This window comes from Auxenochlorella protothecoides, assembly GCF_000733215.1.
Source record: "Auxenochlorella protothecoides strain 0710 unplaced genomic scaffold scaffold33, whole genome shotgun sequence".
NCBI lineage: Eukaryota > Viridiplantae > Chlorophyta > Trebouxiophyceae > Chlorellales > Chlorellaceae > Auxenochlorella > Auxenochlorella protothecoides.
Genome location: NW_011934206.1, coordinates 169,593 through 190,912, shown reverse-complemented (window position 1 = coordinate 190,912; position 21,320 = coordinate 169,593). Strand labels below are relative to the sequence as shown.

Here is a 21,320-nt window from a genome sequence, read left to right as displayed (position 1 = left end):
TAGGCGCTCAGACTGCGCACCCGCCCCGGTCCCTGGCGATGCATGATGCCAACCAGGCGGCCGGCCCGACTGCTGCAGCAGCCTGCTCATCCACAGTCGAGCTTTGCCCTGGCGTTTCCCTGCGGACCTTTCCACATGCCGGGGCCGACTGTGCCGAGCGGTGCGAGGTGGCAGTGCAGGGTCGCTGAGTCGGCACCCCTCTTGGCATGCCCCAGCATGTGCCAGCCCCGGCCTCCTCCTGCATGGAGCCCCCCCACTCCCTCCCTTCCCTTCATGGTATTGCAACTCATACTGTTGACAGTGAGCCTCAGGCACACTCACTCCAGCTCCCCCCGGATCTCAGAGCACTGCGTCCGGTCAATGGGTTCCCGCAGGCAGTGGTCGACGGCGGCCACAGCGTTGATGATTGCCACGTCACGACCCTGCTCCTCCACATAAAACTTGTTCCCAAACCTGCCGGCCACCTTGGACCAGAAGTTCTGCAGGTTGGTGATTGCGGGTGGGAAGCTTGAAAGTGGACTTTGGGTAGATCCACGAAGCACTCCGCCGACCAGGCAGGCCAAGACATAGGCTGAGCAGGATGGGCGGCCCGGCGCTGCAAGCCCTGTCCCACCCCCCAGGCCCAGCATTCCAAGCCAGATTACCAAAGACGCCCTCACCCGTGGGATGAAGCTGTCGATGTTGATGCCGATATTGAAGTTGAGCACATTGCCAAAGGTGGGGTCTGCGACCAGGACCACGGTGTTGTCATCCACCGACCAGTAGTCCTTGATGGCCAGGCCTGGAGGGAGGGCAAGGGAGCGCAAAGGTATTCGATGTGAGGCGGTGGGCGTGACAAGCAGGGTACCCAAACCAGATGGTTTGCACAGAGGGACTCCCTCTCAAACAAGTGTGCAGGGACGCCAGGCGGACCCTCCCTTTCACACGCCCTACCAGGGCTTCTGGGAATGCACACTCTGGCCAAGCCATGAAGTCCATACGCTCCATACCTGGGGTGTCGGGGTAGTTCTGAGCCAGCACGCGGAATTTGATTCCCGTGTCCTTTTCCAGGTGCTGCAGCCTGTCCCTCATGCGCGTCTCCTGAAGTGATTGTTGGAAGACTGGTGCATGCTAACCGTGCAGCCCGGGAGTGTCGGAGGGTGACGGCAAGTGGAAGGCTGTATTGGCAACGCAGGGCTGCATCAGCAACAGAACTGCCCGTTGTTACCCACCTCGGTCTCGGTCAGGAAGTTGGCGACGTCGATGAGCGGGATGATCTCGCTGCCCTGAGGCAGGAGGTTGGGCTGGTTGACGCCCTCCAAGCGAGCCCAGGCCCCTGCTCAGGGTGGGGGTGCCCACTGCTGAGTTGCCCCGCCGACTACTAGGCAGCAGCATGGAGAGATTCACCCCTACTCAGGAGGGGGGGGCCTCTCCATGCACCCCCAACACCCATCCACTACATTCCCAGGCAGCATCGCAGGGGATCGCCACCTGCAGGCGTACCTGAGGTCATGCATAGACTCAGGCAGAGGGCAATGGGCGCGGTCTTCCAAGACTTGCTGGGCTGGCTCCCCGGATCATGCCTCCCCATGCCGGCCCGGCATGTGGTCGCCACTAGTCCGCGCCCCGCATGGCATGGCCGAGGCTGCTGGGCGCATGAGCGGACAATGCTGGATGCCATGTGAAGACTCATGAGGCTGACCAGGACTTAGGGAAGTGTGGAGCGCCAGCGCAGGGTCTCAAGCTTCTCCTCCCGGTTCCCTTTCTGGATCTTGGGTCGGAACGTAAGCAGCCTCACAATGTCCCGATCTGGTGCTGGGACCCGTATGCAGGGCCAAGGTCCACGCTCGGGATTGTTACAGGAGTGTACATGCAGGTCGTGGGGCACGTGTCGGCCAAAAGGCTTCCAGAGTGGCCTCTGAGCAAGCCGAGAGGCAGCGATGCCAGACACGCAGGTCTGATGCCAGGCAGACATGTCGGGCATAGTGAGTGAGGATACCACAATGTGCCATCCACATGCAACCAAGATCAGACCAATTGTGGGATCAGCGTCCATCCTGCGGCCCTGATGCCTCAGATGTCATGCGATTGTTGGCAAGCCCCGCAACATGCTCGGCACCCACAGCCCTTAGTGCCTGCAGGTGTGGATTGTCAAGCTCCAGGCTCTGCATGTTCTCGTGGCACCGCTGCTCGACCTCGTCTGCCAGGGCACATGCTGCGGCAACCTGGGGCGAGTACCTGGGCCATGCAGGTGTGCATGATGGTTGAGACGGGAATGCCTGGCCATCAGGGTGGGAGCCCAGTAAGGTTCAGTGGCAGAAACCTCTGCATCCATGAGAGGTATCTGAGCCCATGCAAGCACGCCTCAGGAGGATGGCCTGCTTGTGATCACTCTCCACCTCGCACCCGTGGGAGTCGCCGCCGCTTGGAGTGGCATGGATCTCGGCGACCGCAGCCCTGAAGTCCAGCAGGAAAGCCTCCACAGAGCCATAGAGCCCCTGCCAGCAGCGGCGCGCCACGCGCGGCACGCTGGGCGGGGTAATGCCGCGCCTGCGCTTGCTCCTTTGCCGCTCTGGCCGGCCGGGCGTGGCCTCGAGCAGGGCCAGCCGGGGGTCCCTTGCCAGCCACAAGCCCACTTCCTGCAGGGAGGAAAGCTCCGCATGGTAGAGCGCCAGCCCGGCCGCCAGGTCGGCCTCGTTGGTCGTGACGTTTGGCGTCACAGGCTCAGGAAGTTGCGAAGCAGGTGCACGAGGCATTGCTTCCTCCGACATTCCATCTGTTGGGCGGCTGCTGTCCGCCAGAAGCGCCTCGTGGGCCGGGGCGTCCGTGGCTGGTTGCGATGGTGGCGAGGACCAGCCCTCTTGGCCAGCGGGGTGTGCCAGCACAACCCCTTCCCGCATCGACGACCCCGGGCACAGCAGCTGCACATCGAAGAAGTCCTGGACATCATGCGGCAGGGCGTCTGCGGGGCCCCGCGCCGTGGCTAGGATCAGCGCCGGCGTGCCCCTGGCCGCGCCCTGCACGGCCACGACGAAGGTCGTCCACGCCGGTGAGGCGCCGAGCCCCTCGCCATCGTCGCCCACGGCCCAGGCGGAGAGGTCGGGGAGGTGGAGCAGGGAGGGATGCTGGAGGCCTGGGCGCAGCAGGGGCTGCAGGGCCGGCCCTAAGCCGGCCGCAAGGCCCTCGGCACCGCGGCTGTCGCCGGAGGTGATCAGCAAAGGGAGCGTGAGGGCGTGGACGACGAATCCCGCGTCGCGGCAGAACAGCTCCAAAAGACAAGCGGCGACGTCGCCGGCGCCCCCGCTGCCCGACGTCACCGGGCCCCAGAGGAGCAGGCGGATGCAAGGGGGCGGCAAAGAGTGTCGAAGGTCCGTGGAGCTGCAAAGAGCTGACCCAGAAGGTACGAAAGGGCTTCGTCGACTCAAGCCGTTTGGGCCTGGGCCATTGAAGTCTCGATCCAAATTGTCCGTCCCGCCCTCGCCCGCCAGCGCAGCCAGCAGCTCCGGCGGATCACAGTCCAGGAATGGCATCAGCTCGACCGGCAGCGCGGCCGCAGCGTGCACAGCGCGCAGCGCGGCGCGCACCGAGCGCGCCGCCGCCGCCGGCAGGCCCTCCGGCGGCCCCCGCGGCCCGCCCGCCGCGCCACCCGCCCGCCAAGCGCAGGGCGGCGGCGCCTCCGCCAGCGCAGCCTCCCAGTCGCCCGCCTCGACGCGCGGCGGGGCGAGCCCGTCGCAAAGCGCCGCCCCGCCGTCCAACGCGGCGTCCAGCGGCAGCGCGCGCCGCGCGGCGCGCACGACGGCGGCCGCCGCCAGCGCTTGCAGGTCGGCGCCGGCCCAGCCGCGCGTGGCGGCCGCCAGGCGGGACAGCAGCTCGGGGTCCGGCGGCTGCGGCCAGCGCCGGGTGTGTGCACGCAGGACGCCGAGGCGCTCGCGCGAAGATGGCAGGCCGACTTCCACCTCGCGGTCGAAGCGACCGGGGCGGCGCAGGGCCGGGTCCAGGCTGTCTGGCGAGTTGGTGGCGCCAATCACAACCACCGCGCCGCGGTTGCCCACCCCATCCATGAGGCAGAGCAGGGTGGAAACCACAGAGGCAAAAGTCTGGTCGGAGGGGGAGTCGTGGCGTGCGGTGCGCGCGGGCGCCAGCGCGTCCAGTTCGTCGAAGAAGATGATGGAGGGCGCGCGGCGTGTGGCCTGCAGTGAAGGGGGGCCTGAGATTGGTGAGGAGGGGGTGATTACTGGAGAGGGCTGCGGTGAGGAGCAAGTAAGGGTGATGAAGAGGGCTGTCCGGGCGATGGCGAGCGGGCGAGAGGAAGAGTGGGGGAGAGTGAGGGATACTCGGAAACTCACAGCCTCCCTGCATCCCCTGCTTCTGGCACTAGTCATCCCACCCACCCTCCTCGCGCAGTTGCCTGCCGTCTCCCGGCAAACAGCGCCTCACCTCTTCGAAGAGGAGGCGCAGCGTGCGCTCGGCCTCCCCATGGAACTTGCCCAGGCAGTCGGCGCCGCTGCGGACGAAGAGCGAGACACGCGAGGCCGCAAACGCAGCGCACTCGCCCGCCAGGGCCCTGACGATCAGGGTCTTGCCTGTCCCTGGAGGACCATGCAGCAGTATGCCCCTGGGTGGCAGGATAGGCAGGGAGGCATAGCGGATGACATGGGCAGGGTGTCGGCCAGGGGCGACGGATCCTTGAATGCATTAACAGAAGGAGAGGGGACGGCGTCTCTTGCCCAACCCCATTCTGCTGAAGTTTCGGTCAGGCGTAGGTCGTGGATGACCCCCGTTGGCGCCTCGATACCCTACACCGCTCCACGATGCACAGCAAGCCGGCCGTCCCCTCACCCTCACCCACATCCTCTCAATTCAACCCGCCTTCTCCCTTCCCTGCCTCGGAGCGGAGATGCCCATGTCTTGCAAGACCTGGGGGGCCAGGAGGGGGAGGAGCACCATCTCTCGCAGCGCGGCCTTCACGCCCTCCATCCCCGCCACATCAGCAAACGTGGTCAGGGGTCGGGTGTACAGACCATCGCCCTCGCCCTGGGGCTCGGCGCCCAGGAGGACGGGCTGCAGGCTGGCGATCTCCCTTTCTTCCCGCTGCGCCTCCCTGGACCGCAGGTGCTCCTCGTCGGACGACGACAGCTCCCGCTGGCGCCTGTGGGTCAGCACGACAGAAGGAGGGGGGGTTGGGCAGCACCAGACGATCCGGCAGCGCGGTTGCTGGGAGGGACGGGGCCCTGCATCTTTTGGTCGGCGGACCTTGGTGAGGGGGTGCCCCTGGCCGCTCCGCGACGCCACCTCACACTCGTCCATACCTCACTCCCACCTTTCCTCCTCGCGCCACGCACGGAGCGCGGCCCGCGCCTGGAGCACCTCGGCCCGGCGCCCGGCGGCCCGGTCGCCCTTTTCCCCCGGGAAACGCTGGGCGCGCAGGGGAGGGGAGGCCATCAGCTTCTTGCCGCCGGAGGGGCTGGCGATGGGCCGCATCGTCTCGGCATCCAGCATCAACCTGCGGGGGCAGGGCGGGACTTGCTGGCGAAGGGGGCATTGGACTGGATCTCCCACAGAAACACGGTGGCCGGGCTCAAGCTAACACCCCAGCTGGTCAACAAACCCTTGCAGGGCCCTTTCCTGCACCCCACCACCCCCGCTCACCCCAGGAGCTTGGGCACGCTGGGCTCCCCGCCAAACAGCCTGGCATGGGCCTTGCATGCCACCTGGAAGCTGCCCAGGAAGAAGGAGGCCCCCGCGGCCTGGGCGCACGCCACGTGGAACGAGCTGTGGCAGGAGGCCAGGCGGCATCCCAGGGACGCCCCGCGCTTGCCGCAGTGGGCACATCGCAGGGCTCGCCCGCGCCGCACCTCTCCAGCCACCCCCCTCAATCCTCCCTCGGGTGTCTCGCACACCTGGTGGTGACATTGCGACAGGGAGATCTGACACTGTGCTTTGTGGTGTGCGTGCATCACGTTCTTGGTCCAAAATGGGCGCGGCCCCGGCAGAGCGGTACTGTTACCTCCCCCCCTCCTTCGCTGCCCACCTGCGGAGACCAGATCGCACACACCCTATGCACATAAGCACCCCTTCCCAACCCCGACCCTAATCCTGGGATGGGACCCAGGAGGGGCCCGAGACCATGGGTCGGACCCTCTGGCTCATCGCAGAATGCACAGGTCGGGGGCGATGATGGCATCGATGACTCCCGACGACTCCCGGCGTGCCGAGAGATATGCCGCCCAACTAGCGAACGCCTACATGGCTTCTGGAGCGGGCCGTGCTTCTCCCTTCACATCCAATAGCAGCAATGAGGGCATATCCTGCTTCGACCCATCGGCATGGGTGGGATTGGGCCTCGTGTCGAGCCGTGGCTCTTGAATTTTTATGTGCATGCAGATCGCGCGCTCACGAGAGCTTCCCGCCAGGAACTCCCTCTCTGAACACGGATCCCTGGGCCACTTCCCTGCCGAGCGGTCTGCTGACAGAGAAGAAGCTCATGCACGCCCAAATCACTGCAGACCTCTCCCCGTACCTGAAAAGAACCTTCCGGCCGTGCGGTACGACAACGAGCCCCCTGCCGGCCTCCCGACAGTTTTCGATGACGGAGGAAGGCGCCTATGTCGACCTGGACGGCGATGTCGAGCTGGAGGGACAGCTAGGGGAGGATCAGATGGATGTAAGCTCGGGTGATGGGTATGCACGTGGAGCAATTGAGTGGTGTAAGCGGCCAGAACACCCCTTGCGGTGCTGGGGGTTGTTTTGCGCTGTGCCCACCGTCTCGCCACATGTCGCCTTCACTGGGGCGGCATGACACCATGATAGTCCTTGCTCCGCAGGACATCGAGTCGATGAAGGCTCGCCTGGAGGAGATGGAGCGGGAAGCAGCCAAGCTCAAGGAGATACAGGTGGGGACATCCGTGGCTGCTGGGCAGAACATGGGCGCGAGGCCGCAGTCATGCCAGCATGCTGCCGACGAGCCACGTATGATGATAACGTGATGCGCCAGGGGCCATCGGTGTTCTTAAAACAGTGCGCGGCTCCCGGCTGGTGGGACTTTGCCATGCCTTTCCATGCCACGGCAGTCCCTCCCGCCCATGCCGTTCCAAATTCACATCCCCACAAGCACCCTCCTCATCCCCCTGCCCGCCCCAGGAAAAGGCACAAAAGGACGCCGGCCTGGTTCCTGGCACCTCCGCCCCCGGCACCGACGCGAACAAGGAGGAGGCCGACTCTCGCTCCGTCTACGTTGGCAGCGTGGACTACGCTGCGACGCCCGAGGAGCTCCAGTCCCACTTCCAGGGCTGCGGCACCGTCAACCGGGTCACCATCCTGTCTGACAAGGCCGGCAACCCCAAGGGCTTTGCCTATATCGAGTTCCTGGAGGCGGACGCCGTGTCCGCCGCCTGCCTGCTGGACGGGTCGGAGCTGCGCGGCCGGACGCTCAAGGTGAACCCCAAGCGCACCAACGTCCCGGGCATGCGGGCGCGCGGGCGGGGTCGGGGGCGCGGCGGCGCCGGCGGCTACATGATGCCCCCGCCCTTCATGATGCCCTGGATGTGGGGCGGGTACATGCCGCGCGGCCGTGGCCGCGGCCGCGGGCGGGGGGGCTACACGCCCTACTAGAGTGGGACTGTGCGAGCACGCGCTCACAAACACATGCTTGGGTAGGGCAGGGGCCGCCTGAGAAACCTGCCATGCAGGCTGCGGCGGGAGCAGGGGGCGCTACAGCTCAGCTGCATCAACCGGTCGGGCCTTCTTCCACTGGGTCAGTCTGCTGGCTGCAATCGAAATCAGGAAAGACCCCCGGAGCTCGCCATGTGGGTCGCCTTGCATGCCCTCTCTCTGCCCTGCGGAGCGATTGGCCGCAGCCAGAGCCCCCTCCCACACCGAAAGTTCTGACTCTGCTGACTGCATACCGCCTTGCAAAACAGCGAACATGTGAAAGATGCACAGGGCGGTACCTTGCAGTGCTTTTGGTGAAGCAGCAAAGGAGGACAAAGTAGGATCTGGCAGGGCGGGCTGCGGGGGGCTCACCCGCCGCGCCTTGAATGAAAGGGGCAGGTGGAAATTTGGGTTCCATGCAAGGGCCAAGGAAGCAGGAGTTGTGGAGGGAAAATCAGTGCTGCCGGTGTCAAACACGCCGCTCTTCAAAGGGAGCAAAAGAGCCCTCAGGCCCTGTTTCAGGCGCGGGTATCCCCCTTCTCCCCCCCCCCCTCCAGGAGGTCGCAAAGGAAAACCGTCAGCGCCGCAGGTGGGACATGCGCGCGTGCAGCGCCCCCGCCGACTGCGGCTCCAGGACGGCGAGGATGGCAGCGCCCTGGCGCGTCAGCCCCAGCAGGCACCCGGCCACCTGCACCAGGGAGGCTGCGCCCAGGGTGTCATGCGGCGCCTGGCCCGCCTCCAGCAGGCCCAGGCTGAGGTGGTGCAGCTGCAGCAGGCGGGCGGGGAGGGGGGCCAGGGCGCCAGCGGAGCTGTCCCGCGACGGGGGGGGAGGCTGGGGTCGGGTGCCCGCAGCGCCGGCCGCTGCAGAGTTGGACCCGGCGGGGTCGATTCCTGGCGGCGCCGCCGGCGAGGCCCGGCGCGCGCCCGCCCACCCCCCGACGCCGACTTCGGGGCCCTGCGCAGCGCCGTCGTCCGCGCCCCACCCGGGCTCCGCGAGGGAGAGCCGCTGCAGGCGAGCCTGCATGTCCTGCATCTGGCTGGGGGACATCTGGATGCGGGAGGCCACGCCGCCCTCCTCGGGGTCATCGGAGTCCATCCCAGCAAACGGGTCGTCATCCTCGACGGCGCGGGCCACGCCGCTCGCCCCGCCGCCCGCCGCGCTGCCCGCCGCGCCGTGCGCCGCCGCGCGGCTGCTTGCCGCGTGGTCGCCGACCACCCGGTCCAGGTCCTCGGGTCGGGCCCAGCCCAGGCCCTCCTCCTCTGCTTCGTCATTCTTCGCCGCTCGGCGTAGCGTGGCAAATCGCTGGAAGGCGGCGCGCGGCGACCTGGTGCCTGACCCGGCGGCCGCCCCATTCGGCGCGCCGGCAGGGCCGCCGCCGACCGCGGCCTCGGCGTCCGCGTCCCGCGCCCGCTCGGACGAGCGCGCCGCCTCGGCACGGCCGGCCGCAAACCAGCCCCACTCCCGGGGCCGGGCGAGGGCGCGCAGCCTTTGCCGCCAGGTGCGCCGCTGGTGCGACAGCCGGCTGAGGGCGCTGAACACAATGGAGAGCTGGACCCCGGCGTCGCAGATGGGGCCGGCGTGGTGCCGGATGGCGCCCAGGCTGAAGTTGCCGGTGGCCATGAAGTAGAGCTGGGTTTGCAGCAGGCCCACGCTCGTGTGCAGGCTGGAGAGCAGCGCGCTGCGGTGGCGAGGGAGGGTGGGGATGTTCATGTCGGCGGGCCCGTGCCAGGTGCAGGCGAGTCATCCCGCATTTCAGGTCCCAGGGGATTGCTGCTGGCGGGGTACCATTTCCCGGGACAGGCATCGACCCCGGCACACTGCGTTCCCCCCACTCCCCACCCACCCAATCGCCTCACCCGTAGGTCTTGCTGGGGAAGCGGTGGGGCCTGGAGAAGAGGTTTACCTCCGCGCGTGCAGAGCGCAGCAGGTCGTCCAGCCCCGCCAGGCTCACCGCCAGCCGCTGCGTGGCGGCAAACAGCGGCGCCATCTCCACCTGCAGCCCGTCGTCGATGTACCTCCTGCATGGGTGGATGTGGTCGTGCGGGTTGCCCGCATGGATTTCATTGATGCAGGCAGGGCATGTCGGGCCACTGGCGAGCACGGGTGGACCCTGCAAGCCCAAGGTCCGTGGCACCATTTGGAACTGCGGTGCCGCCCAACCACCTTCGCCTCGGCCCCACATGCATTCCCCTCCATGACCCCAGACCCCACAAGACAATCCAAAGACCCACATGCTCTTGTCCGTGCCGCTGGCGTGGGGCAGGGCGTTGGAGTCCTTGGCAGTGGGCTCCACGCCCACCTGGGTGAAGACCCATGCGGCCAGATCCCCCGCCTGCATCAGCGCCACGGCCGTCTGCTTGCGCAGCAGCGATCGCGCCTTGATGGGGAAGATGGCGAACGCCACGACCGCCGATATGGCCACGCCGATGACGATGTTCAGCGCGCGGTAGCCGGCATCCGACAGCGCGTCGCCGGGCGTCTGCCTGTGGCGGCGGGGTGAGTGGACAGGGGTGGGGACGGTGGGGTGAGGTCGAGCGGTCAGCAACCCATGGGCTTGGAAGGAGTACATGTGAGACTCACGTCTCCAAAGTATGCCTAGCAGAGGGACAAGACACATGGTGCCAGCAACACCATTCTCCAGCCGCGATCTGTGAGCTCTGCACTCAAATTCCCCACCTGAGGGCAGGCACCGTGACGACGCAGAGGGACAGCAGGGACAGGAAGAAAGCGTACTCGTACTCCTGCGCCCAGCGCTGGCGATGCAACATGATGAGGGCCCTGCGCGGGGCAGAGAGGGAGGCAGGTGGGGAAGTCCCCTGTGAGCTGCAGGGTGCGTCCCCGCACGGTTCCCGGTTGTGTGGCTTGGACTCCGCGACGAGCGCGCCCCAGATTCATATGCTGCAGGCAAGTAGAACCTGCCATGTATGCCCCTGTGCATCCCACTTTCGGCAGGGGCGCACAGGGGATTGACGATGTGCCTCAGGCCCCTCTGCCTCCCCCATCCCCACCCAACACCCATCCACGACAACGCACGCACGCGCAGAAGGCGAGGCCGATGCTGACCATGTGGCCAAAGAGCGGGAAGTTGCGGGGCGCCTGGTCCGGCTCGGTGTGGCAGATGGCAAAGGAGATGTAGAGCACGAGCACGCCCATGGATGTTGCCAGTCCGACGGCCAGCATGCGCACCACAAACTTTCGCAGCACGTTGCCGGTGCAGGGCTCCAGCACCACTGCTGCGGCGATCACGGTCCAGAAGGTGGCAGCCTCGTCCAGGTCGCGGTACGCGCCTGGAGCGGGGAGGAACCGAGGGAGAGGGATGGGGTTGAAGGGAGGTGGGGGTTGGGGATCACAGGCAGCTGCACTTCAAGGGCTGATTGAAAGGGGCAGGAGAGGGCAGGCCCACCCAACAGGACCATAGGTCGACGGAACTGCCCCAAACTCCTTGGCATGCAGGACCAGACTCCACACAGGACCCCATCCCCGGCCCCCGACGCACGGTCTGTCAGCACAGGCAGCATGGCAACTATGATGCAGATAAACATCTGCGCGTGCGACAAGGGGGATTGGAACTTGCTTTCAAGAACTGGGACCAATGCTACGCTTGAAATACCCATCAGGCTGCGCATGCGCCATCCAGCCTCGACAGGGTGCTCAGCGTCCGCTGCACTGGTCCAGTGGCCGTGCCATGTAAGCCCACCTGGAGAGCCAGCACGACGTGCTCGATGCGATAGCCTGCCAAGAAACTCTCTACCGCCTTCCCCCATCGTGTGAGGTCGGGCCGGAGTTTCATGATACCCCGGGCCGGTCGGTGGTAGGGACCCCCGGGGGAGTGCGGCACGTGCGCAAGAGGTTCTCACTACGTTAGGCCCTTTGGAGACCGCATCACATACGCCGTGCCGTCCATAATGGTGGCGAATGGAGCCGTGCACTGTCTACAGGCACCCCAGGGGTGGCTGTGCGGCTGTTTGGAACACCCCCCTCCCGTCCGGGCGCATCGGGTGCCTTCTGCGCGCCCGCCCCACGTGGAGGTGACAGGCAGGCAGCCGTTTGAATTTCCAGGCTCAGCTCATTGATGAATCGAAGGGCTGAGGTACTGCCCTGCCAGCAGACTCCGATCTGCTTTTAATGTCTTTGCTGCATACTCTCAAAGGGGCATGCCCCGCCCCGTGCATGGCAATGTGCATGGTGCCGCTGGGATCGCCCATGCGCCCACCCCTGCCCCCCAATGCGGCTGCACCCATGCACACTTCCCAAGCCCTCCTCCGCCCCCCTCGCCGACTCTAGTACTCGGGATTCGACACCATAGATTCCACCAAGCAACTCAACAGTGCAAATAATCGCTGCACCCCTTCCAACTCAGCGCCACCGGACCCCACCAATTCCCCATCTCAGAAGCTCAGGCCGCACCCTGGGGCAGCTCCCCGCCCTCGCACGCCGCGAACTCCACCAGCGCGCGCTCCAGCCTCTCTGCTGCCGCGCCGATGGTCTCCGGCGGCGCGTTGGCGTAGCTGACCCGGATGAAGCCTGGGCTCCCCGCCGCAGACCCCGGCACGACGCTGACGCCGTGGCGGCGAATGGCCCAGGCGACAAAGGCCTCATCGTCCGGGGCGCGCCCCGGCAGCCGCGCCCAGAAGTAGATGGCGCCCTGGCCCCTCACCGCGCCGTCGCCCAGCGCGCGGGCCAGCGCGGCGCGCACCGCCTCCCGCCCCGGCGCCAGCGCCTGCACCCGCCCCGCGACCCAGGCCCGGCCGCCGCAGCGCAGCGCGGCCAGCGCCACGCGCTGGCTGGCCTGCGCCGCGCAGATGGGCATGGTGTCCTGCGCGCGGAGCAGGGCCGAGGCCAGGGCGGGGCCCGCGCCGTGCGCTACGTAGCCCACGCGCCACCCGGCGAGGCCGTACGCCTTGGAGAGGGAGAAGAGGTGCACCACGTGCGGCCCTGCCACCGCGCAGTGGGCCTCGCCCCCAAACACAAAGTCCTCATAGGTGTCGTCCACCACCAGCCAGGCTCCGGCGGCTGCGCAGGCCCGCGCCGCGCGCTCCAGCTCCCCACGCGCCAGCACTGCGCCGGTTGGGTTGCAGGGGTTGACCAGCACCACCATGCGCGGCGGGGAGGGGCGGGCCAGGGCCGCCTCCAGCCAGTCCAGGTCGGGGTGGAGGTGCTCGGGCGTGCAGGGGCCGTACACGATAGAAGGGCCCAACCCCGTCATCTGGGCATAGAGGGAAAGGGGGGGGGCGGATGGATTTTTGGCTCGGTTGGGAGGGGTGTTTCGCAAGTATTGCTTGTGTTGACTGCTGCTGTGACGGAATACAACCCCCTGCTCCAACCCCGGGCCAACACGCATGCCTGCTGCCCTCCCCCACCTGCAGCGCCATGTGGTGGTTGAAGTAGTAGGGCTTGAACAGGACCACGCCGTCGCCGGGGTCTAGCGTGGCCAGCACGACGTTCATGAATGCCTGGTTGGCCCCCGGGGTGACCACCACATCGTACTGTTGGGGGGGGAAGGCAGGGAAGGGGCACTGAGCAGGAGACAGGGCAGCATGGACTGCGCAGTGCAGTCAATCGGAGAGCCTCCCAATCTCTCCTCCGCCCACTTCGAATCCTTGCCCTTGCCCGGGACGGCGCTGGGCAGTCTGAAACGCATTGTTCGACACCAAGATACCCCTCCCAACCCCCCACACACAGCATGCCGGTTGGCCATCCAGGTCACACAGCCCCTCAGAAGCAATCCAGCACCAAGGGAGGCCCGCTCACCCCCTCCAGGCCATTCTGCGTTTCCACCTTCTCCTTCAGCAGCCGTCGCAGCTCTGGCAAGCCCTCATCCGGCCCATAGGCGTATGTCTCTGGCTCACTGGACGCCTGCCGGGCGGCTTCGAGGCAGGCGGGGGGTGGGCCCCAGTGCGAGATGCCTGGTGGGGCATGGTGGCAGGGGGTGGAGGCAGCTGGCGGCAGGGGTGCGCGCCCGGCCCAACACAGCGAGAGTGCGCCTCGCCATCCACAGATGCGAGCCCAGGCGTCGATCGTGCCGCACCCAGTGTCTGATGTCTGGTCAGGTATTCCCACAAACCTTGTGCCAGGGTGAGGACGTCGCGGCCACTGGCAGCGATATGCGTCAGGATCTTGGAGATGGGGGGGTGATCTGTGGCTGCCATGCGCTTGGAGATGGCTGGCACCTTGGCTGTGCAGGCCTGCGAGGCCATCGCGTGCGCCATGCGCGACGCACGGGGGATTCCTCCCTCACAACGAGTAGAGCCCTCGACACCGTCCAAGGGGCACGCGTCTGCCCAGAACGTGTCGGAAGGACAGACTGTACCTACCTAGGCTTCCCGATGTCTGTGGGGAATTCCTGCTTGCCTGAGGCACGTCGAGTCTATTCCCAGCGCGAGAAAGTGTTGGGTACGAAGGAGAGGTGCTGGAATGGGCGATCCCTTGAGCCGCGCTCCCGTTTGATCTCGAGGGGGTTCCGGTGCCCTGTGTTCCGACCCCTGCGAACGCCACGCGGCGAGCCACTGCAGTCGTGGTCCGGCACGCGCTTGTTGCAGTGATCCGACATGTGCAGTCTCCTTATCCATCTTGATGCACATCTCGCTGAGGGTTTCGAATTCACCAGCGCAGAATGCTGTCCCCCATCCCGCGCGCTGACAGGGAAGGCTTTTCCCATCAGACACTCTCAACGACACCCTGAACAAACAAGGATAGAATCTACCAAAGGTAATAACTCCACGAGAATCCATGAGAAAGCCATACTAGAGCTATCAGAGAGCCACATACGAGAAGAATACTGGCTTGGTGATTGCGGTAAACGCTGCACCACCTGCTCCGTGGTGAGACATTCTGTCAGAGTTCCATAATACATAGGGTTTGGGTCATACTCTTTTTGATAGGCGAAGATGCAAGCCTTATGAGGTCCTGAGTGAGTGTTTGATATCACTGCCCTAGGCAGGGTTAGCCGGCAGGGATGTCGGATGTGTATCTCGGCGTATCTTCCGACCCGATCTGAGTTGTCCCCGACACATCAGACCAGGCCCGAGCCATCACATGGGAGGGAACCGATGGATCTCGCGGAAAAGGAAGAGCATTGAAGGACAAACCCATGAGCTCGGGGGCGATTTTCCACCTCAAAAGGATGCCAACGTATACAACCGTGGTCAAGTGAGGAGCTTCCCCCACAACCTTCCCGCCACCATCTGACCAGACCCGCAGCCAACTATTGCAACACGACCGTGGGGCGGCCCACAGCTCTCATCCATTACATCGGCCTTGCTTCTTTGCAACGGTCTGTTCCAGTGCTTGCATGCTGCTCCAGCGTCTCTCCTTCACAAGGCCCATCTTGCCCGCACTTCGTAAGCACGGGGATAGAGCTTGCTGTACTCGGGTCCGGCCAGCAGGATCACCCTGAACTGCCCCAAATCCATCCACCACGTGCCTGCAGTGAGGTTGGAGGTCCGCAGGCCCCTGCTCATGGCTCCTCAACCCCCTCCGCAGGCCGGCATCAAGTCACGATGGCCGCTGCCGCCAAGTCCTCCGGAACCGTCAAGTGGTGAGCGTCGGCTTGGTATCAGCGACACGTCGATAGGGATACCCTGAAAGCCCGGGGTTTGTGCGGTCGGTCGAGGACGTGCACACGCTCCCTGATCCGCGGCTCTTGCCGTGCCCACCAACCCTCAGAGGCCCGCTCCCTCGATCCCCTCAGGTTCAATGTCACCAAGGGCTACGGCTTCATCACCCCCGACCAGGGTGCGAATCGGGACGTTTGTGCGTGGTGTCCTGTGGGCATGGGATGACCCCATGCCTGATTTCCTCCCCACTGATCGCCCTCCCAGCAGGTGGTGAGGACCTGTTTGTTCACCAAACCGCCATCATCACTGACGGCTTCCGCTCCCTGAAGGAGGGAGAGCCCGTCGAGTTCTTCGTCGAGAACTCCGACGATGGCCGCGCCAAGGCGGTGCAGGTGACCGGCCCCGATGGCGCCGCGCCCGAGGTGAGGGGGCCAGATTGGAGCTCGCATGAATGGTGGGCCCTTGAGCGCATACCCGAGACCTCGCCAGCTTCACTTTTCATTTGCAGCAGAGAAGCGGCAAGTTGATTGTCCTGTACGTCTGCGACCCTGTGTCCGATCCCCTCTCCCACGACCCCGTGCTCGCCGCAGGGTGCCCCCCGCCGTGAGTTCCAGCAGGGCGGCGGCGGCGGCTTCGGCGGCGGTGGCGGCGGTGGCTACTCCGCCGGCGGCGGTGGCTTTGGCGGCGGCCGCGGTGGTGGCTTCGGTGCCCGTGGCGGCGGCGGCGGCGGCGGCTACAACCGTGGCGGGTAAGGGCGGTGGCCTGCTGCCATGTGGGCGTGGGGCTCTCCAGCATGGTCGGCAGCTTCCATGTCCATTGATATGTTGCAGTGCCAGCCCATGCCTGTTTGCCAACGCCAGTATAAACTCACCTCTGCACATCATCTCTCGACTCTACAGATACGGACAGGAGGGTGGCTACCAGCAGGGCGGGTGAGCAGGGGGGCGAGCGAGTGATCACTGCAGACAGCGATTTGGATTGCAATCCCACACTTCACCCTTCAGTCTTCGCGTGTCTTGGAATCGCGCACACCTACCATCAAATCCCTCCCCCTCCCCCCACTCCCCTTTCTCCTCCACAGCTACGGTGGCGGCCAGGAGGGCTACGGCCAGCAGGGCGGTTACTGAACCCCCCACATGGCGGCCCCTTGGGGCCCCAACTGAGTGCGCACCGACCTTTCGAACAGTAGTATGCCTTGCCTGATCCGCCCATGCGCGTGGTCTGGGGGGCCGCGGCGTCCCCGACCCCACGACCTGCCCCTCCCACACAGGGAGGAGGTGGCGTGGAGGGGGTCCCGTGCTCTCCCTGCCCACGCCCGGGCACCCCCCCTGCTTTTTGCTCCGTCCCATCCCATCGTACCTGCTGCTGTCACCACCCCCTCCCGCCCCTGGGAGGCTGTTAACGGCATGCTCTAGTGGGGGCACCTCTCCTGCTTGGTTCACAAGGTGATCCGCCGGAGCTATCGCCCGGCGGCGCGCATTTTGCAAATCATGTTGTATCTGTGCCAACCCCCCCCACCCCCAACCCTTTGTGTTTTTGATCTGAACCTGACAGGCGGTATGTGAAAGCGACTCACCAAGCTGTAGAGAAGGGGCCAGGGTGGTGTGATGAGATGCTCGATGCGCTGGGAGGGTGGTGCAGCCCTTGTGCACAGCACGCCCAGCGTGGGTTGGCCCACGGGCCGGGACCATCGCAGCCTCTGGACACACGCACGCACATTTTATCAACTTCACATCAAAGCATCAACAGCGTCGGTCTGTCGAGTGTGGTGTCCTTGCCAGGATGGCGCGCAAGGGCATCCACCCCCTCATGCGGACGATGACCGTGGTCTTGCGCAACGGCTCCAGCTTCCGCGCCAGCACGGTCCTGAACCGGCACACGCCCTGGAAGCTCCAAGTGGTGAGTGGAACTTGGAGTGGTATATTCAACCGACTGCCATAGCGCGCTGGACAACTCCCGCACCCGCTGTCAATTATGGACCCACTCCCTGTGCAGGACACTACCTCTCACCCCTTCTGGACGGGCGAGGAGACGGGGATCAGCGTGGAGGGCGCGCGCATGGCCCGCATCATGGAGCGGTACGGCGACCTGCTGAAGACTCCTGCGGAGAAGGCTGCAGCAGCCAAGAAGGCCGCCGAGGAGGAGGCTTCCGTCGCTGCGTCTGCCTGATGGGCGGCCCCAGCTCCTTTTACCCCTGGAGCATGGCCGTCGGCGTCCCGCACAGCGCTAAATGGACTCAAAGATTCTCCCAGCATCCACGCACGGACTGGCTCTCCAGCCGCGTCTGCATATGCTTCCACGCTTCCGCTCCTCTGCCAACACTGGCCCACCTTGTACCCTGCTCCACCCCCCCCCTCGCTCCCTCTCATTGCTGTATGCACAAGTTGACAGGGGAGGAGGAAGCATACTGCCGGCATGATATCCTCGCGCCATCACGCCCCGTCCAGGCCGTCCAGGTCCTGCATCTCCGCGGCGCTCAGGGCCAGCCTCGCAGCGGCCAGGTTCTCGCGCTGGTGCGCGGGCGAGGCGGAGCGCGGTACCACGGCGGAGCCGTGGCGCAGCGCCCAGGCCAGCAACACCTGGGCCGGCGTGGCGCCGGCATCGGCGTGGGCCGCCGCCACGCCGCGTACCACCGGGTGGCCCAGCAGCGCGGCGGCGCCGCGCTGCGTGCCCAGGCTGGAGTAGGCCTGGTGCCGCACGCCGTGGCGCCGGCACCAGGCGCGCACCGCCGCGCCGGGGTCGCGCGGCTCCATGCCCGTCTGCACCAGCGCGGGCGGCGTGCGCGCCGCCAGGCGCAGCGCCTCCAGCTGCACCACGTCGAAGTTGGCCACGCCGATGGCGCGCACCAGGCCCTCCGCCGCCAGCTCCTCCAGCGCCGCCCAGGAGTCCTGCCAGGTGCCCTCGGGGTTCAGGCCGGGGCAGAGCCCTGCGCCACAGTCGGGGTAGTGCAGCAGGAACAGGTCCAGGTAGTCGGTGCGCAGGTCGGCCAGCGACTGGCGTACCATGGACAGCGTGTTCCAGTACCCCAGGTTGCGCGGGTGCAGCTTGGAGGTGAGGAACACCTGGGAGCGAGGCACGCCGCTGGCCGCCAGGCCTTCGCCCACCAGGTCCTCCCGGTACCATTCGCGGGCCTGAGAGGAGGGGGAGGGGGGTCCAGGAAGGGGGGGAAATTCAAGGTTACGAGGTGGGTGCTGGGGTGGTCTCAGGGAAGAGGGATGTCGCTGGATCAGACTGTGGGAGAAGCCGGGTCAGGGGGCCAAGGAGGGGGCTCATGCCTGGGGAGTCGGGCCTCCATGGGGAAAAGAGGGCCCACGGAAAGAAAGGGGGTCATAAAGGTGCTCAGCTAGGCCCCTCCCCCTGCGCCGCCAATGACAGAGAGGGGGTGTGCCTCTGCGAAGAGGACTCCCGCGGACATGTACGAACAGTGCGGACTGGGAAGTGGTAGGCTGCCGCACAGGAGGGGGAAGGGGGGCCGATGCGACAGCGCAGCATGCTCATCCCAGGGAGTGACATAGGAGATCACATGAAGAGGAGGGACGTTCATGCATGATCTTCTGTGCCCAAGAGAAAACCCGCTCTTCCCGACAGCTGCCAGTGCATGCCTTGAGGGGAACACACAATACCCTTCCAGGAGCCTGGGGTTTGGCAGCAGGCGACCTCTCGTCTTCACCGGCCAGGATCAAAATCCCCGTCCCCCACTCAGTCTCCCCCACCCTTCATCCCCCCATGCCACTAGCCCTGAAACACTCTCCCACCTCCCCTCCCACACCTGCGCCGAATCGAGCAGGCGGTACCCATTTGCCAGGGCGGAGGCGACGGCCTCTGCAGTGGCGTCCCCCAGACCGGCGGTGCCAAACCCGATGGTGGGCATCCAGACGCCGGGCGCGATTTCCACCTGTTCCGGCACCGTGTCCAGGTAGGTGACGTTGCAGACCAGGCAGCTGCGCGGGCAGTTGTAGTACATGTAGCCCGGGTTGCGGACGCACTCGCCCATGCCGTGCCAAGCGTCGCACTGCGCATTCCCGTCGGTGCAGCGCGGCAGCAGGAAGGGGAGGGAGCCGGGGGGAGGGTCGCCGGCGGGCGGCGGGCTGGGGAGGGGAGGGGGCGGGAGGGGGGGCCAGGTGCGTCGGCGTGGGGAAGGGGAGGGGGCCGGGGGAGGGGACTTTGCCAGCCTGCTCGGCCCGGCCACGTCCGCCTCGCTGGCCAGCGTGATTGGTGTCTGCCCCTGCAGGGCAACTCGATCCTGGGCTCGCTCTGTATTCCTGTTGGTGCCATGATCTGTCGCCAGGGGCAGGGATGAGGGTTTGGTTCTGGCTGCCAGGTCTCACCATGCACGTCACCAGGCAGGCAGCCTGATGGACAGCAGGAGCGCTCATATGCCAGTGATTGAAACAGGTACCCTCCCCCTGCCTCACCTTCCACATTCTCAGTGTGCGTCTCCCCGGGATCTACCTCCTCCACCGCCTGCTGGGGCACCTCCGGCAGCACCGCGGAGTTCAGGTATATGAGGCAGGGCAGCAGAACCACGGCCGCTAGCAAGGCTCTATTGGATCTTCTTCGGAGCCATCTGTCCACCCAAGTCATTCCGGCGGACCGGATCATCGCGCCGGCCACCCTGCCCGTGAGGCAGGTGCCGGGGGAGCTACCACTGCGCAGGCCGGCTGTGGCGGTTCTCCTGGAGGAAGAGGCGGCCGCGCAGCACCAAGACTACGTTAGACTTACGCACATGATTCACGCAGTGTTGATCCTTGCCCGACTCGCCAGCGGAAATGCGGTTCACATCCCCGTTGGCTGGGGCAGGGCTGCCCCCCAGCTCGGGCGCGAGATCTGAAGATCGACGAACGAGTCGCTCACAATTGTTATTGTGGTGCATCCCCCGGAGCGGGCGATTCTGAGGGGAGGTAATTATTACACTACTGATTTCCAAAGCAGAAATGATTTGCCAAGGACTGGCAGCTTTCAACGACCATTAAACCAGGCTGGTCAGCACTGTCACCTGGTGGGGTTTGGCCACACCCGCCCACACCCGCTTGGTCGGCCCAGGGAGCGGCGGGCACGTCATGGATGGATTTTTGAAGAGCGTGGGAGGGGCTTGGAGCTCCCTGACCGAGAAGTATCCCCAGTTGACGCAGCTGGAGGAGCGCGTCGTCACTCTGCTGCCCAGGCTGTCACCAGAGCATGTGATCCAGCTGGGCCCCAAGCGGTACAGGGTGATCCGCACCCTCGGGGAGGGAGGCTACTCCACCGTGTACCTCGTACGGGAGCTGAGCGAGAGGACTGGAGATCTTGGGACAGCTCCCGCCGAGCCGCCAGGGCCGGACCTGGCACTCAAGCAGGTGTGGAACACTGTTGCGAGCCAGGATGAGAAAAGGCAGGAGGTCCAGTGCACCCCCAGGAGCACCTGATTTCTATCTCCCCGCACAGATCTCCGTGCACCCCCTGCCCCAGGGATTCCCTCTCCCACCCACCCAACCTTTCAGATTTTCCTGGCCGGGCCCGAAGAGGAGCAGAGGGCGGCGGCAGAGGTCCGCCTGCTGCAGTCTCTGGCCCACCCCAACATCATCCGCCTGCTGGAAAGCACAGTGACCGACGTGGACACGCCCTCGGGGCCGCGCAGGGCCGCCCTCCTCCTCATCCCAGCATATCAGGCAAGACGGCCGGGGTGGGGGTGGGTGGGGGGGTCGGTTGTGAGAGGGGGAGGCGTTGGGGAACACCGCTGCCAACATGATGAAGGTATCGAGGCCCCTGCTTCGGGCAAGCTGAGCAGATGTGCTTGGCATGTAGTACTCTTTCAGAGCAGGCCCCACGCTGCACGCTGCTGGAGAAAATACCGCCGGCCTCACCAAACCTTACCGCCCCTACGGGATCTCCCACGACGCAGCACGGGTCCGCGTGGGATGCGGTGCACCGTGCCGCAGCGCCCCCGCCCCTGCGCACCGTGCTTTCCATCTTCATCCAGCTGTGCGCCGCGCTGGAGGCGGTGCACGCCGCGGGCCTGTCGCACCGGGACGTGAAGCCGCAGAATTTACTGATGGAGGCGCGTCCAGGCGCCACGCCGCGCACCGTGCTGATGGACCTCGGCAGCGCCGGCCCGGCCGCCGTGCCCGTGCGCGATCGGGGTCATGCCCTGGAGC

The 21,320-nt window shown here is 66.0% G+C and overlaps 10 protein-coding genes across 10 annotated transcripts in view; 5 read left to right on the top strand and 5 right to left on the bottom strand.

The window, feature by feature from the left end:
* Positions 1-317: 317 nt before the first annotated feature.
* Positions 318-5,936, bottom strand: F751_3093 (ATPase family AAA domain-containing protein 2; the record flags this gene model as incomplete). The annotated part of the gene is made up of 9 exons (XM_011398961.1): positions 318-479; positions 660-781; positions 990-1,080; positions 1,212-1,315; positions 2,099-2,217; positions 2,386-4,169; positions 4,417-4,568; positions 4,845-5,128; positions 5,629-5,936. The coding sequence occupies 9 exons, from the start codon at positions 5,934-5,936 to the stop codon at positions 318-320; spliced, it is 3,126 nt and encodes a 1,041-aa protein (XP_011397263.1).
* F751_3092 (hypothetical protein) lies at positions 5,673-6,047 on the top strand (the record flags this gene model as incomplete). The annotated part of the gene is made up of 1 exon (XM_011398960.1): positions 5,673-6,047. The coding sequence occupies one exon, from the start codon at positions 5,673-5,675 to the stop codon at positions 6,045-6,047; it is 375 nt and encodes a 124-aa protein (XP_011397262.1).
* A 518-nt stretch (positions 6,048-6,565) lies between these two features.
* F751_3091 (Polyadenylate-binding protein 2) lies at positions 6,566-7,866 on the top strand (the record flags this gene model as incomplete). The annotated part of the gene is made up of 4 exons (XM_011398959.1): positions 6,566-6,643; positions 6,804-6,872; positions 7,120-7,413; positions 7,762-7,866. The coding sequence occupies 4 exons, from the start codon at positions 6,566-6,568 to the stop codon at positions 7,864-7,866; spliced, it is 546 nt and encodes a 181-aa protein (XP_011397261.1).
* Positions 7,867-8,206: 340 nt separating this feature from the next.
* On the bottom strand, positions 8,207-11,420 carry F751_3090 (hypothetical protein; the record flags this gene model as incomplete). Its single annotated transcript, XM_011398958.1, has 8 exons — positions 8,207-8,954; positions 9,090-9,308; positions 9,487-9,648; positions 9,862-10,113; positions 10,307-10,408; positions 10,668-10,917; positions 11,097-11,172; positions 11,328-11,420. The coding sequence occupies 8 exons, from the start codon at positions 11,418-11,420 to the stop codon at positions 8,207-8,209; spliced, it is 1,902 nt and encodes a 633-aa protein (XP_011397260.1).
* A 606-nt stretch (positions 11,421-12,026) lies between these two features.
* Positions 12,027-13,827, bottom strand: F751_3089 (Aspartate aminotransferase; the record flags this gene model as incomplete). The annotated part of the gene is made up of 5 exons (XM_011398957.1): positions 12,027-12,275; positions 12,408-12,836; positions 12,991-13,116; positions 13,382-13,536; positions 13,695-13,827. 5 exons carry the CDS (start codon positions 13,825-13,827, stop codon positions 12,027-12,029), a joined length of 1,092 nt encoding a protein of 363 aa, XP_011397259.1.
* Positions 13,828-15,129: 1,302 nt separating this feature from the next.
* On the top strand, positions 15,130-16,313 carry F751_3088 (Glycine-rich protein 2; the record flags this gene model as incomplete). The annotated part of the gene is made up of 5 exons (XM_011398956.1): positions 15,130-15,167; positions 15,321-15,364; positions 15,454-15,608; positions 15,698-15,789; positions 16,268-16,313. The coding sequence occupies 5 exons, from the start codon at positions 15,130-15,132 to the stop codon at positions 16,311-16,313; spliced, it is 375 nt and encodes a 124-aa protein (XP_011397258.1).
* A 691-nt stretch (positions 16,314-17,004) lies between these two features.
* F751_3087 (hypothetical protein) lies at positions 17,005-17,355 on the top strand (the record flags this gene model as incomplete). Its single annotated transcript, XM_011398955.1, has 2 exons — positions 17,005-17,085; positions 17,182-17,355. 2 exons carry the CDS (start codon positions 17,005-17,007, stop codon positions 17,353-17,355), a joined length of 255 nt encoding a protein of 84 aa, XP_011397257.1.
* Positions 17,356-17,618: 263 nt separating this feature from the next.
* F751_3086 (putative oxidoreductase) lies at positions 17,619-19,180 on the bottom strand (the record flags this gene model as incomplete). The annotated part of the gene is made up of 2 exons (XM_011398954.1): positions 17,619-18,317; positions 18,956-19,180. 2 exons carry the CDS (start codon positions 19,178-19,180, stop codon positions 17,619-17,621), a joined length of 924 nt encoding a protein of 307 aa, XP_011397256.1.
* Positions 19,181-19,828: 648 nt separating this feature from the next.
* F751_3085 (hypothetical protein) lies at positions 19,829-20,059 on the bottom strand (the record flags this gene model as incomplete). Its single annotated transcript, XM_011398953.1, has 1 exon — positions 19,829-20,059. One exon carries the CDS (start codon positions 20,057-20,059, stop codon positions 19,829-19,831), a length of 231 nt encoding a protein of 76 aa, XP_011397255.1.
* A 187-nt stretch (positions 20,060-20,246) lies between these two features.
* Positions 20,247-21,320, top strand: part of F751_3084 (Serine/threonine-protein kinase 16) — a gene marked incomplete at both ends in the record, with an annotated part of 3,011 nt that continues 1,937 nt past the window's right edge. Inside the window, 3 exons of the mRNA XM_011398952.1 lie at positions 20,247-20,522; positions 20,667-20,873; positions 21,068-21,292. Of these exons, the coding sequence (XP_011397254.1) occupies positions 20,247-20,522; positions 20,667-20,873; positions 21,068-21,292 (708 nt within the window). The remainder of the gene's footprint in view (positions 20,523-20,666; positions 20,874-21,067; positions 21,293-21,320) is intronic.